The 16,298-nt window shown below is 42.2% G+C and overlaps 1 protein-coding gene across 3 annotated transcripts in view; it reads left to right on the plus strand.

Moving 5' to 3' along the window:
• BMP2K (BMP2 inducible kinase) overlaps positions 1–16,298 on the plus strand; it is a 220,517-nt gene that overhangs the window by 86,119 nt on the left and 118,100 nt on the right. For all 3 annotated transcript variants that reach the window (XM_044304924.1, XM_044304940.1, XM_044304933.1), the window contains exon 2: positions 187–305. In XM_044304924.1, the coding sequence (XP_044160859.1) occupies positions 187–305 (119 nt within the window). The remainder of the gene's footprint in view (positions 1–186; positions 306–16,298) is intronic.

Genomic DNA, 16,298 nt, shown 5'->3' on the forward strand with positions numbered 1-16,298 from the left:
CAGTTCAAAATCTGATTTTGGGGTTTGCATTTGCTGTGACAGCTTGGGACTGAAGTGTAAAATAGCCAATAAATCACATATATACAGTATATAACATACATTTGAATATATTTACTAGAGTATTATTTGTCCCTCGTACTTCTTGCTGACCTGCCCTTGACCATCATTACATCTTTGTTATTGTAGGTGGTTTCTCAACTGTGTTTCTTGTTCGAACTAATGGAGGACTACGTTGTGCTCTGAAGAGAATGTATGTTAACAATGTGCCTGACCTTAATATTTGCAAGAGAGAAATAACTATTATGGTAAGTCTCGGTTTTATACAAAGATTGCTGTACTTTTACACTTGCCTGCTAGTGTGACATTTACATTTATAGAAGCCTTTTGTGATTTTTCTAATGTAACATTATGCAACTTACCGTACATTTCTTCAGTTTCTTACATGTTAAAGGGATTCTTTCACATTGAACATGCTGTCCTATCTCTGGGCAGCATGTTATAGAGCAGGAGAAGCTGAGTAGACTGAGATATAGTTGTTTTGAGGGGAGAAGATTTAAAGGAAACCTGTCAGCCTATTTATCCACTTACTTTTCTAAAAATACATTTTAATACATTAATAATGATATTAAAATCAATTCTGAACGAAAACAAAAAAATTAAAATAAATGTTTCCGCCATATATGTAAATGCACCTTACATGAGTCCTGTCTCCTCCATGCTTCAGAGATGAGTCCAGCGTTCTCTGACTCTTGGAGTGCAGCCATATATGATCAGTAGTTGTGTTGATCGAGAATATTCTAATCGCAAATTTTTATCTCTAATATCAGCACTTCGTAATCACGAATATTCTAGATTTTTTCATCAGGGAGTGAGGTGACTGGTTCTGCACATGCGCGGGGTTTGGGACTTGAGTTCGGGAGGAGGGTAGGATCTTTTAGATTCTGTCACTCTTATAATGGGAGGTGGGGTTAGGAATGGGAATTGATTAGGTAAGCATTTAATTTGCATAACTTGGAAAAAGCAAAAGTGGACTGTAAAAGAAGTACTTGGAGGTGTTTAAAAAAAATAAAAATAGATGATTAGGGTCGGGGAGAACTATCTCGGGAAGCTAATGATTCTTATGGTTAAAACTGGTGACAGGTTCCCTTTAATATAACTTGTAACTTATTGATTGAAATGCCTGGTCTTAGGAGGCTTAGGAGTCCAATGGGCAGTCCAATTAAGTTAGTGACAGCCTTCCCTGTATAAATGTACATACAGAGATGGATGTCGGTCCTTGAGTAGGACCACCTTTGGAGGATCGCTTTCAATCAGTTAGTTCCATGTTTTCCTGAATCTTTTCCAGCCTGCTCAGCTCATCCTGCTTTATAACATAATACTGGAAGAATGGATAGCATTTTCATAATGACAGGTTCCCTTTAAGTATATCCAGCTGCTGTGTAATCTACTCATACGAATTAATCACTGCGTGTATAGAAGGGTGACTGCCTTGGTCAATAGCGACCCCGTTTATGTAAATAGTTTCAAAGGGTAGATGCTCCATCTGTCAGTCATCAGCGCCCTGCTTATGCGATCTCAGGATGCTGATGCCTTTACATGGCTGCCAGAGTCTAATGAAGGACCCAGGACTGGTCTTCTGTGTACGCCTATTAGACCTAATAGATTGCCTGCCAGTTTTCTACTGAAAGCAAATAAAGGGCTTATCCACCACATAATCCTAAATAAAAAAATTATCTAAAAACTGTGGGGGCAATTTACTAAACTGAAATAAGCAAAAATTTGGCATATTTCAGGCGCAGATCGGTGGAGCAACGGTTAGTTGCACCGCTATCTGCGACTTTTCCCCACTCATGACGGGTCTGAATTTGTGGGAGGGGAAGGGGACAGGCTGGTAGGCCCGTCTCATTAACCATTATCTGTGACGGTATCATCCTTGTCACTGTCTAGTATTCCCTTCTTCTCTTGAAATAGCGCCGCCAAGTAATCCACAGAGCAATAAATCGCTAGTATCGCCAAATGCTAGAAATACTTTGTTGGAAGGCCACCTACATTCAAAAATACAATTTCTTTTATCCCCTGCTCCCATGCAAGGGAGACACCTACAACAAACATACATTAACCAATAACACAAAGGTTACAACCCACATAACATCCTCCCGTCTGCCTCTGATATAATTATGGTACAATGGTTAACATAATTATCCCAGGCAGGACAATACACAATGTCCTCTGTCCTGGAGACAACCGAGGTGTAATTCCATTATCTCTCAGGACAAAGGGAAATCACCAATACACACGGGGAGACAATAGGACAGACATCACTTACTCAAATATACAATGTCCCACCCTTTACAATACACATAGACATTTAACACATCCTAAAATGGCACGAGTTGGACCAGGAATTCAAAAGTTAGTACAAGTCTCTTTGGCCTGGCTGTACTCATGGCTTTTCTTTCCAAAACCGGTTCTACACAGTCTTTTGTCCTGGAGACAATTGAGAAGTGATCCACTTATCTCCCAAGGACAGAGGCCAGACTCCATTAGCCACATGGTAGCAAAAGACAGCAAAATACATGACCTTATATAACTATGCCGCTATTGCATAAAACCGGTGCATACAACATGGGACCGTAATCACATGGTAAGAGGCTGGCAAGTAGTCCTCTCCAAGCACTCGTGGCAACCTCAAAAGAGGGGAGTTTGTCACATTATCTATGCCTGTTTTAGGCGTAGAAAATTGTATAAACGTAAGACTCTGGAGCTGTCTTACATTTAGAACTGACCCTAGATGCGCTGAAGTTATGGAGAGACCAGCTCCTCTTCATAACTTTGACAGAACCACCGCCAGCGCAGGGGCTTTATTAAGACCAGCATCTAAAACGCCAGTCTTAATAAATGTGCTCTATAACTACACGAGCGGAAAATGAAAAGAGAACACTTGGAAAACATAAAGGGTTTTTCTGCAGTCCCCATATTGATGACCTATCCTCAGGATACTGTAGGTCATCATTTCTTTAAACGGCGGGGCCCCACTCCCGTCACCCCCGCAGACCAGCTGTTTGAAGAGAATGCAGCGCTTGTGCGCTCTCCATTCTCTTCCCTGTTTACCTGCTTGCCATTGACACTTCAGTGGTGAGCAGCAGTGATGGCCAGTTCGCAGTGTACGCCCGCGAACACATGTGGGCTGCCATCTTGACTCGCAAGTCCGGCGATGCACAGGTAAGCCCTTACCTGTGCCGGGAGCCGGTCTGAAATCAAATGCGGTCACCGGCAGCAGGCAGTTCCGAGAACAGCCCGATGAAGGCCCCTGGTAGCTGTTCTCGGAACTGCCTGCTCCCGGTGACCGCATTTGATTCAGACCGGCTCGCGGCACAGGTAAGGGCTTACCTGTGCATCGCCAGACTTGTGAGTCAAGATGGCAGCCCGCATGTGTTCGCGGGCGAACACTGCGAACTGGCCATCACTGGTGAGCAGTGTAATTACAGCTTCTCTGTCCCATTTACTTGGGATGTAGTATAGCTACAATTGCTTTGTACCATTCAAGTGAATGGGATGGAGGACCTGTAATTACACAGCTCACCACTGCCATGTTGACGGCGAGCAGGTAGACAGTGTAGAGAGGGCAGCACTTGCACAAATGCTGTATTCTCTTCAATCAGCTGATCGTTCAAGGTTCCAGCAGTAGGCCTCCGCCGATCTAATATTGATGACCTATTCTGAAGATTGTTCATCAATACGTGGAAAGCAGAAAACCCCTTTATTAAGACATTTGGGCTGATTGAAAAAGTATAAACTGCTAGTGGAGTTTGGTCAATAATCACACAACCAAGGTGGTGCAGCCCTTTATTTTGTGTCCTCTAGCAAAGTATATGTTGAGGCAGAGTCACATTAATACTGAGTGGCATCTACTCTTGCTCTGATACAGGCTTCCACTGTATGGTAACGGTCATACAGATGCTGGATATCCTCTAGTGTTATGTCATTCCAAGCTCTTTCAACTTGGTCCCCTAGTTCAGCTATGGTAGTTGTTGGCTGCTGTGTATAGGGGATCTGTCACCTCATCCAACCTCAGACATTCTCGAAGGGGGAGAGATCTGGAAATTGAGTTGGCCAGGAGAGACGCTGATAATTCTGAAGAGCACGTTGTGTAGCGTGGGCAGTGTGAGCGGCTTGTTGGAACACAAGGTCTCCTGAGTCAAAAAAAGACATTACAAAGGCTGGTCAATGTTTCCTCCATGAATTCCAGATGGGGAACAGCCATGGTAGCTAATGGCGTCCAACACAATGATTGTTTGCTAATCTTTTATTTAATTTTTTAAACACCACTGTAACAAATTATGTCGCTGGTGGCATTTGTACGCTGTCCTCTCCACTTTCCCAAAATGGGGTGTGGCCAGGGTTTGGCAGGGTTGGTGGGCCCCGGCACATTCATTTTTATTTACACCAATTTTCTGACCTCTATGGCCCCGAGCGCCTGTAGATTTCAGACTACTGGAGGATGCTGGTATTTTGTCATACATTAGGCAGCAGCACAAAGAATATTTTAGATCAGTGTCAATTGCTGGTCTGTGATAAATTCCCCCGCTGGTGTTGGTACTGTGTGTCCCCACACTATTCATGATTCATGCCTCTTATGGGCTCTCTATTGCCAACAGTGCAGGCGCTCTTAGCGATCATGAGAGGTCATGATCTCGACATGCATCTGGGTGTCTTGACCATCCAGGAGCCTTTATACATATGTGATTGCCCTCCTCTGTCACTTTCGAAACCACCGATGCACTACAGAAACTTCTTGTCCAACTCTTTCTGAGGTTTGACGCATAAACCATCCATCTTCTTGAAGTCTCACTATTTGGCCCTTTTCAAAGTCTGTCAATTTCTTCTAGCAGGCAATACCCAATCAACAGTCCTGTAAGAGAGAACACAAAAAACAGAGCTGTCAGTTAAAAAAAAAAACTGGGATGCCAGACAAAAAAAGTGTATTTAGGGTCCATTGAGACATCCGCAAGAGTTTTGCAGTCCGCAAAACACAGATACCAGACGTGTGCATTCCACATTTTGTGGACCGCACATGCTTGGCCCTGTGATTGAAATGCCTATTGTCTGCGATTACGGGCAAGGATAGGACATCCTTGATATTTTTTGCGGGGCCACGCAACAAAACTACGGATGCAGATAGCACACGGTGTGCTGTCCACACCTTTTGCGGCCCTATTGAAATAAATGGGTCTGCATCCGTTCCGCAAAATTGCAGAACAGATGCGGACCCTGAACTACAGATGTCTGAATGGACCTTTTAGTATGGCTGTAATCGTGCTGACCCAGAAAATGAAGTTGTGATGGTATTTATTGCGCAGAGTGAACGGCACACAATTTAAAATGTGAAATGTTAACAGTGGAAGTGTTTTCTATTCCAACCCCTAAAGAGTATCATTGAGTTATGTGTAGCCTAAAATTGTGCTATTAAAAGCTCCAACTTGCCCCGCAAAAAACAAGCCAACCTCCGGAAATAAAAAATGAATGTAATGATGAAAAAAATGGCAAGTCACCATGGGGTTAATTTATTTCTTTGTATCATTTATACTACATGGTTTGAACTGAACAAGCAAATCCATTTTAGCCGTTTGTGAAGCCTAAGCTGTATACCATAGTAAAATCTATTGATTATTTCTGCTCCCACATCATTTACAAAGTACTGTTCAAGTGCAGTGCTGTCATTGCTTCAAAGACAAAAGCCTCCAAGACCTCACCATCAGTAGAATAGCGCAATTTAAAGGACATTTAAAAATAGTCCACCTTTCTTCTCTGTGCTTTTCTCTTTTTTTTTATTGCCGTACAGAATAAATAAAATGACATGAATTATTCATCTTTGATGCCAGGTTCTGGGTGATAGCATTTGAAGGTCTTTATCATAGAGGTTTAAGTTGTGTTGTGTTCTGTACTGCGATTCGTTAAAATCCATAGAGTCCCAACAATGTTTCTTAATAAGTTGTGTAATGCAATCTTCTTGAAGATGACAATGATGATAACCATGTTTGAAAGACTTTGTCCGCGGTAGACAATTTTATAATGTGTTCTCAAATTAGAGAGGAAATGTGTCCTGCAATGAGGTATTATGAAATTCTGGCGACCGAGAGTGTCCCAGTATTCAAACCGCTAATGATCTATAACAGGGTTTCTCAACTCCGCTCCTCGGGACCCACCTACCGGTCAGGATTTTAAATATCCCACAGAATGAATACCTGTGGTAAGTCCTGATGCATGGACACTAATTATATCACCTGCTCAATACTAAGGTAATCCTGAAAACATGACCGGTGGGAAGGACCCGAGGACCTGGAGTTGAGATATCCTGATCTAGAAGTTACCACCTATCCAGGTATAGGTGAAAATTACATTGTCATAGCTGGAATACCCCTATTACTTTTGTTTATAAATATGAACTTCAAAGTTATGGGTCCTAGTTGTGATACAGGGAACTTTTTTCTACTGGAAACCCCATAATAGTACCATTTGTAAAACGGACACCACCGGGTAGTACTTGGTGGTCTGCTCCCCCCACATAGCAGTGAATACCTTTAGGCCTCTTTCACAGCGAACGAGTTTTCTGTCCGGATGTGATGCACATAGTAAACACGTAGCATCTGGGGACTGACTCCTGACCCATTAGTTTTTTTTTTTTATGCATCATCTTCATGAAAAATCTTAGCATGTTCTCTTGTTTTTTGCAAGATATGTTGTATTGTTTAATGGTACAATTTTGGGGTATATATAACTAATATTTGGCATTTTGCAGGGGTTTAATATTGATGGCCTAACCTCAAGGTAGGGCATCAATATCTGACTACCGATACCCCTGACGATCAGCTTTTTGAGGAGGCAGCGGCACTCCTGTGAGCGCCGTGGCCTTCTCGCAGCTTATCAAGCACAGCGCCATACATTGTATAGCGGCTGTGCTTGGTATCGCGCTTCACTCCCATATGGCTGAGCGCGATACCAAGCACAACCGTTATAAAATGTACGGTGCTGTGCTTAGTAAGCACAGAGAAGGCCATGGCGTTCACAGGAGCACCAGTGCCTTCTCAAACAGCTGATCGGCGGGGGTTTCTGCTGTTAATAGGTCATCAGTAACAAAATTGAGGAAAACCTCTTTAACAGGAACAAGCTTTTATAGGCACTGATAATTTATGATGGTGCCGCCAATTAGCCAATTTTATCGGAATGAAAGATGTACGATTATCATGAGCACATCGCAATGTGTAATTAGGGATGTGCTGCTGATAGTCACTAGAACTGAATGGGGGAAGAATGACTGCGGTAGCGATCATTCCTCCCCCATCTATTTAGCAGTAGCCTGGCCGATACAAACAGTCGCCAATTGAGTTTATCAGGCAGTGTAATAGGGCCTTTAGACTAGAACACCATAAAAAGGCAAGGCTTTAGCCTAAGGCCCTTTTGTGACCCCTGTGAAAAGATATGTCAGTTGTCACTAACGAGTGTATTTTCACTTTACTTTTTACGTTATAGGGAATATATAGCCTGTCATTTTTTTTTTCTAATCTAGACTTTTCTTATAAATATGACATGGAAATGATACAGATGTTTCAAACAATTCTAGTCATGCTGATTTTAAACAAAAGTAATTTTCTAATGATTTGTTCCCCTTAAAGGGTAAGTTCATATAGAGCTAATTTTCAACACCACAGACTTTGTGATTTCAAGGGAGATATCCCCACCTAAAGATGCCCTAAAGTTTTTGAATCTGAAGTTGATGATAATTTTTTTTTTGTTTTGTTTGTTTTTCATAAGCATGACTTAAGGTATTCAGTAATCTTTATTATGTCCAGTCTCTAAATCAAATGTTAAACTTATATTTTTTAGAAGTTTGGATTTTGCTTTCATTTTCATGTCAATCTACGGTATATATTATTATTATTATTTTTTTAAGTCCTAAAAATCTGCAGTTTTTGCATTCAGTACTAAGTCTTATAACAGTCTCATTTTCACCACAGGGAGGATTACAATAATAGCTGAAACATCTGTACAGATAATACAAGATCAGTTATTCACAATAGGTGATGGTCTCAGCATGTCTACTCCCCCTCCCTGCATGCTGACCTCTGTACAGGTCACGCACGGAACATGGCTAGAAAAACACTCCCACTGAAGTCCAGACCCTCCTGTCTGTTGTGCTAGTGGTCTAGGTAATTGCTGTAAATCATATATCTAAATGTTAATAACAACAGTTCAGACAAGATGGCAGTCACCATAGTCTTGCTTAGATAGTAGAATAAAAGCAATCTACAGTCAGAAAATAAAGAGATAAGAAAAGAACAAAAATATGTCAATATATGGTTTTAACTGGGAGAAAAATTGTACGTTGTGTTCCTTTTAAGATCCTATAGCAAAAGTTTTCTTGAGTAGGAGGTAAATTTACAACTCTCAGTAAACTTTAAATGAAAAAGTGTGCATTAATAAAATGTACAGATTAAAATAAAGTGAAGAAAAAGAAAATATTTAGACTTTGGTCATGGAATTAGTAATTTTCAGTGGGTTAATACTTGTAACAGCGGCTGCTGTACGCCGCTGTTTCCCCGCTTATCGTCGCGGTCCCGGTGACCTGTGGCCGGTACTTCCCATTTCACCACTGCGGTCCTGGGCTCTGTTCTGTAGGTGTTATTGCCTTTGAGGATCCTGCTCCACAGCTTCCACTCAGCCCTGGACACAGCTCGAGTTCGGCTGGTTTCATGTTACACTGTTCTAAGGGCGGAGCGCATCACTCCCTGGGCTGTGTGTGGGTTAGGTCAGGTAACCTCGCTGATCAACTCTGGCTCTCCTGCGTATATTTAAGTGGCTCAGTCCCCTTCCCAGATGCCTCAGTGTCAAGGTCCTTGAGTATGCGGGTTCCTGATACTCTCGTGTGCCCCTGATCTATACTTTATTCCTGGACTCTGCTTATCATCTGATCCCTGCCTGCTTGCTTTGACTCTCCAGTTGCCGATCTGTTCCTGTCCCGCCTGCCCTGACCTATTGCCTGTCTGACCTCATCCTTCGGTCCTGCACCGTTGCTCCTGGTAACGTCTCTACCCGCCTGACCAACGCTTATACTTCTGGTACCTACTTAGATATCTCCTGGTCTGCCCGGACCAGCTGCCACTGACTCAGAGATTGCTCTGGAGTACCCCAGGCAACTACCCTAACGGCTCAAGTCTATCCTCACCATCTGAAGCTCTAATGAAAACCAGGTAGTTGCTTAGACACGGCCCTCCAGAGTATAGCCAGTCAGTGGTACAGTGGGTTCATACCAGCTTTTCCGTGAAAATGCTCTTTAACCACTTCAACCCCCCTAGCTGAAACACCCTTAATGACCAGGCCACTTTTTACACTTCTGCACTACACTACTTTCACCGTTTATTGCTCGGTCATGCAACTTACCACCCAAATGAATTTTACCTTCTTTTCTTCTCACTAATAGAGCTTTCATTTGGTGGTATTTCATTGCTGCTGACATTTTTACTTTTTTTGTTATTAATCGAAATTTAACGCAAAAAAAATTAAATTTTTCACCTTCAGTTGTAAAATTTTTCCAAAAAAACGACATCCATATATAAATTTGTCGCTAAATTTATTGTTCTACATGTCTTTGATAAAAAAAAAATGTTTGGGTAAAAAAATAAATGGTTTGGGTAAAAGTTATAGCGTTTACAACTATGGTACAAAAATGTGAATTTCCGCTTTTTGAAGCAGCTCTGACTTTCTGAGCACCTGTCATGTTTCCTGAGGTTCTACAATGCCCAGACAGTAGAAAAACTCTCAAATGACCCCATTTCGGAAATTAGACACCCTAAGGTATTCGCTGATGGGCATAGTGAGTTCATAGAACTTTTTATTTTTTGTCACAAGTTAGCGGAAAATGATGAATTTTTATTTATTTTTTCCTTACAAAGTCTCATATTCCACTAACTTGTGCCAAAAAATAAAAACTTCCATGAACTCATTATGCCCATCATGAAATACCTTGGGGTGTCTTCTTTCCAAAATGGGGTCACTTGTAGGGTAGTTATACTGCCCTGGCATTTTAGGGGCCCAAATGCGTGAGAAGTAGTTTGAAATCAAAATCTGTAAAAAATGGCCGGTGAAATCCAAAAGGTGCTTTTTGGAATGTGGGCCCCTTTGCCCACCTAGGCTGGAAAAAAGTGTCACACATGTGGTATCGCCGTACTCAGGAGAAGTTGGGGAATGTGTTTTGGGGTGTCATTTTACATATACCCATGCTGGGTGAGAGAAATATCTTGGTCAAATGCCAACTTTGTACAAAAAAATGGGAAAAGTTGTCTTTTGCCGAGATATTTATCTCATCCAGCATGGGTATATGTAAAATGACACCCCAAAACACATTCCCCAACTTCTCCTGAGTATGGCGATACCACATGTGTGACACTTTTTTGCAGTCTAGATGGGCAAAGGAGCCCACATTCCAAAGAGCACCTTTCGGATTTCACCGGCCATTTTTTACAGATTTTGATTTCAAACTACTTTGCACGCATCTGTGCCCCTAAAATGCCAGGGCAGTATAACTACCCCACAAGTGACCCCATTTTGGAAAGAAGACACCCCAAGGTATTTCGTGATGGGCATAGTAAGTTCATGCAAGTTTTTATTTTTTGTCACAAGTTAGTGGAATATGAGACTTTGTAATAAAAAAATAAAAAAAATCATCATTTTCCGCTAACTTGTGACAAAATTTTTTTTTTTTCGAGGAACTCGCCATGCCCTCACGGAATACCTTGGGGTGTCTTCTTTCCAAAATGGGGTCACTTGTGGGGTAGTTATACTGCCCTGGCATTTTAGGGGCCCAAATGCGTGAGAAGTAGTTTGAAATCAAAATCTGTAAAAAATGCCCTGTGAAATCCGAAAGGTGCTCTTTGGAATGTGGGCCCCTTTACCCACCTAGGCTGCAAAAAAGTGTCACTCATGTGGTATCGCCGTACTCAGGAGAAGTTGGGGAATGTGTTTTGGGGTGTCTTTTTACATATACCCATGCTGGGTAAGAGAAATATCTTGGCAAAAGACAACTTTTTCCATTTTTTTATACAAAGTTGGCATTTGACCAAGATATTTATCTCACCCAGCATGGGTATATGTAAAATGACACCCCAAAACACATTCCCCAACTTCTCCTGAGTACGGCGATACCACATGTGTGACACTTTTTTGCAGCCTAGATGCGCAAAGAGGTCCAAATTCCTTTTAGGAGGGCATTTTTAGACATTTGGATCCCAGACTTCTTCTCACGCTTTAGGGCCCCTAAAAAGCCAGGGCAGTATAAATACCCCACACGTGACCCCATTTTGGTATTCAATGAGGGGCATGGCGAGTTCATAGAAATTAAAAATTTTTGGCACAAGTTAGCAGAATTTTTTTAAAATTTTTTTTCTTCTCTCACAAAGTCTCCCTTTCCGCTAACTTGGGAAAAAAATGTAAATTTTTCATGGACTCAATATGCCCCTCACGGAATACCTTGGGGTGTCTTCTTTCCGAAATGGGGTCACATGTGGGGTATTTATACTGCCCTGGCATTTTAGGGGCCCTAAAGCATGAGAAGAAGTCTGGAATATAAATGTCTAAAAAAAAAATTGGCATTTGAGGGGTATGGTGAGTTCATGTGAGATTTTATTTTTAGACACAAGTTAGTGGAATATGAGACTTTGTAAGAAAAAACAAACAAACAAAAAAAATCAATTTCCGCTAACTTGTGCCAATTTTTTTTTTCTGAATGGAGCCTTACAGGGGGGTGATCAATGACAGGGGGGTGATCAGGGAGTCTATATGGGGTGATCACCCCCCTGTCATTGATCACCCCCCTGTAAGGCTCTATTCAGACCTCCATATGTGTTTTGCGGATCCGATCCATGGGTGCGTGGATCCGTAAAACACATACGGACGTCTGAATGGAGCCTTACAGGGGGGTGATCAATGACAGGGGGATGATCAGGGAGTGTATATGGGGTGATCACCCCCCTGTCAGGCTCCATTCAAACGTCTGTATGTGTTTTGCGGATCCGATCCATGGATGCGTGGATCCGTAAAACACATACGGACGTCTGAATGGAGCCTTACAGGGGGGTGATCAATGACAGGGAGGTGATCAATGACAGGGGGTGATCAGGGAGTGTATATGGGGTGATGGCCCCCCTGTCATTGATCACCCCACTGTAAGGCTCCATTCAGACGTCCGTATGTGTTTTGCGGATCCGATCCATGGATGCGTGGATCCGTAAAACATATACGGATATCTGAATGGAGCCTTACAGGGGGGTGATCAATGACAGGGGGGTGATCAGGGAGTCTATATGGGGTGATCAGGGGTTCATGAGGGGTTAATAAGTGACAGGACGGGGGTGTAGTGTAGTGGTGTTTGGTGCTACTTTACAGCGCTACCTGTGTCCTCTGGTGGTCGATCCAAACAAAAGGGACCACCAGAGGACCAGGTAGCAGGTATATTAGACGCTGTTATCAAAACAGCGTCTAATATACCTGTTAGGGGTTTAAAAAAATCGCTTCTACAGCCTGCCAGCGGCGATCGCTGCTGGCAGGCTGTAGATCCTGTCTCTTACCTTGCGATCCTGTGAACGCGCGCGCCTGTGTGTGCGCGCGTTCACAGGAAGTCTCACCTCTCGCGAGATGACGCACGGATGCGTCCAGGAGGAATGAATCGACCGCCTCCCGGACGCATCCGTGCGTTATGCGGTTGGGAGGCGGTTAAAGGGATTTTCTAGGATATTCCCATTTAGCTGTTTAACTCATGTACATCTTTCCCCATGCTATTTCTTTTTCAACTTTGGACTCTTCTAACCTGTTTTCACCATGTAACCAAATCACTCCAGTTTGTTTCCATCATCCTGTTTGTTTATCCATCCAAAGACCTCCACACGAACGTGTTTTCATTCCATGTCAGTTGCGTTTTTAGTTTTTTTTTGCGGACCGCATACGGAACCATTCATTTCAATGGTTCTGGAAAAAAAACAGAAGGTTCTCCGTGTGCATTCCATTTCCGTATTTCCGTTCCGCAGAAAAATGGAACATATCCTATTATTGTCCGCATTACGGACAAGGATAGTACTGTTCTATTAGGGGACAGCTGTTCCGTTCTGCAAAATATGGAATGCACACGAATGTCATCCGTATTTTTTGCGGACCTCAAAATATATACGGTCGTGTGCAAGAGGCCAAACCCATGATGCAGTCTTCTTTGTCTGCCACAGCTCCAGCATCACCCCTAACACCCAGCTAGTTTATAGCTCCTAACACCCATCTAGTTACATAATGCACTCCCCTATCATTGCCCCTTTTACCATCCAACTAGTTTATATCTCCTCCCACCCAGCTAGTTACATAGACACTCCCCTATCATGGATGTAACATCACAGGAAGTAAGAAAGAGCTGCATGGACATGATCATGGAATTTCAATACCTGGCCATTTCATCTAACAACCCTTAAAGCAGGGGTGCACCTTGCCTTTCTGCTGCGATAAATGAACCCCCCCTCCCCCCACATGCCAATTTCTTAACCTAACCGCTTCCCTCCAGCCCTACTGGTAAAGACATACTTGGAAAACATTACATACAGAACATACAGGGTAATACAGCGCCACATACCTCTTACATCCGGTGACTTGTCCTCTGATGTCGACGTTTTCTTTCTTTATCTTCTCCATTCAGACCAGACCGCCATGATGATTTCTTCCAGCCATCGCTTGTCTCTGCAGAGTTTGACAAACAGTAATGTTAGTTTGCCACTTTTACATCCTCCTCCCCACCTTCTGAACACCCCATTCTGTCACCTCTAATACTGTGCCCACTGTGCTTTCCAATGAATGTTATACTCCAGAAATAGATAACCCCCCTGAAATTACTATTACCACACAGCTAATTCCCCCTTCAATAATTATTGGCACACAAATAACTGTCCCCAGCAAATAGTGTTCCTGAAACTTATAGTGCTGTAAACTATAGTGCTATAGTGTCCTACCAATAGTAATTTTTATTTTTGTAATAATATCCCTCAGTTTGCCCCAAGAAGTAATAATGCCCCCAGTAGTAATAATTCCCCCTATAATGTGTGCCTGTAGAAACAATGAACCCGTATAATGTTTGCCAGTAAAATAACTCCCTCTTGTATTGTGTGCCAATACAAAAAATTTTACCTTATGACGTGTGCCAGTACAAAAAAAACTATTGTAGAACAAATGTCCCCATAGTGGCCACCTCTAAGAATGTGTGCCAGTCCATAAAATTTTCCCTTATGATGTGTGCCAGTACAAAAATGCTCTCTTACAATTGTGTGCTAAGTACAAAAAATGCCCCCTTATGTGCCAGTACAAAAAAATGCTCCTTTAAAATGTGTCAGTACAGAAAACTACCTTTTAGTGCCCCTAGTAGAATGACTATCCCCATAGTGGCCCCCTTACAATGTGTGCCAGTGCAAAAGTGCTTCTTTGTACAGCTGCAATGTCCCCATAATTCTTTTTCCAGTTACAAAGTAATGACCCCCACCCCACTGTGGCCCAACAGCATGCTGACAAATAGAAATAATAAACTCAAATAGTTACCCCCACATTCTACTGTCAGTGATGCAATGCAAGACACAGACCTCTTCTACTCTGTGCCCTGAGCTCTATGCAGCCCGGTTCAGGCAGCACGATAATGACACCGGCCTCTGATGCCCTGTTGCAGCATTCAACTGTATTGCTGTCCCGAGTACAGCGATGCAGTTGATTATGTAGAGATGAGCGTTTCCACAATGGAAGCGCTCATTGCTCTGCCTCCTTCCACTGCCTTTTGCCCCTAGGTGGTGCTGCCTGAGGCAATCATCTCATTTTGCCTCATTGACTGTGCAGCATGCCTTACAGCAGTGATCAACTTGGTATGATCCTGCTGATTAAATGTCTTTTAAAAATAGGTTGCAGTGATCCCAAGAAAAAGACTTCTATTCTGCATGCAAATGAGGGCTTTAGTGCATGGAGGGGGTGGAGTCCTAACCCCTCGGTGCACCTTCGTTTCACAGGTTTGCAGTGCTTAGCCATGCATTGCCAAATCCTACATTTTCTAGGGAATGCTGTATCTGGTATCATTATAATCAGCAGGAGCAAACCTATCAGGCAATATGCATGGTTTAATATGGTTGTTCCTGCTGACAGCTGCTCTGAAATCAGAATTTATTTTTTTTTTGTCTGTATAAAGACCATATTGTTAGATAACAAGCATATACCACGCAATCATGTCTACATCTCTGATGTCGGTGCTGAATGCACACAGTCCTCAACTTTACACGCCACTGAATATGATCACATGAATGTGTGAAACTACCATTGACAGGGACACTATCTGAATGGAAAATGTGTTTTGTTTTTATTTATTCCCCCCCCCCCCCCCCGATACAAAACTTACCTGATGTACTTTAATATACCAAACTACATTCAAACTGTTTTATGTATGTAAAACTGCTGCTTTAAAGGGGTTATCTGGTTTCTGTCAAAAGCGCTCTGTTTTCCTGGCTGCAATGGTGACGACATGCAGACGACACATAACCACTGCAGCCAATCACTAACCTCATCACTGCATTGCGGAGGCCAGTGATTGTCTGCATCGGTTACTTGTTGATGTGATATCACCAATACCGCCAGAAAAGCATAGCCTTTTTGGGAGAACTGGCGTAAGTAATCATCTGTTCTTTATTACATTTGAATCCCCTGAGTTGTCAAGTATCCTCTTGAAACTGGACAAGCCCTATATTCTCTCTTGAAGCAGGTTTTTTTTATACAGAAACAGCTAACAATGATATAAAATAACAAAAGGAGTGAAATGCACAGTATTAGTTGGATAACGAAGGTTCGTACAGGGACAAGGAAAGTGTCGGACTGGAATTGGTAAAATGAGTTTTTCTCCTTTTTTGTTATTTTATAACATGTACCGTAACTGGAAAACTATGAAAATAGTTGAAAACCTGTCATGTTGGCTTGCATTTCAAGATGACATACAGTGGTGCTTGAAAGATTGTGAACCCTTCAGTATTTTATATATTTCTGCATAAGCCCTAAAACTACATCAGATTCTCACACAAATCCTAAAAGTAGATACAAATAACCAAATAAAACAAATGAGTCAAATATTTGGCTTTGTCATTTACTTATTGAGGAATATGATTGCAAGTATCACATGTCTGTGAGTGGCAAAAGTATGTGAACCTTTAGGATTAGCAGATAATTTGAAGGTGAAATTAGTCAGGTGTTTT

The sequence above is a fragment of the Bufo gargarizans genome, chromosome 1, assembly GCF_014858855.1.
Source record: "Bufo gargarizans isolate SCDJY-AF-19 chromosome 1, ASM1485885v1, whole genome shotgun sequence".
In the NCBI taxonomy this organism is placed as follows: domain Eukaryota; kingdom Metazoa; phylum Chordata; class Amphibia; order Anura; family Bufonidae; genus Bufo; species Bufo gargarizans.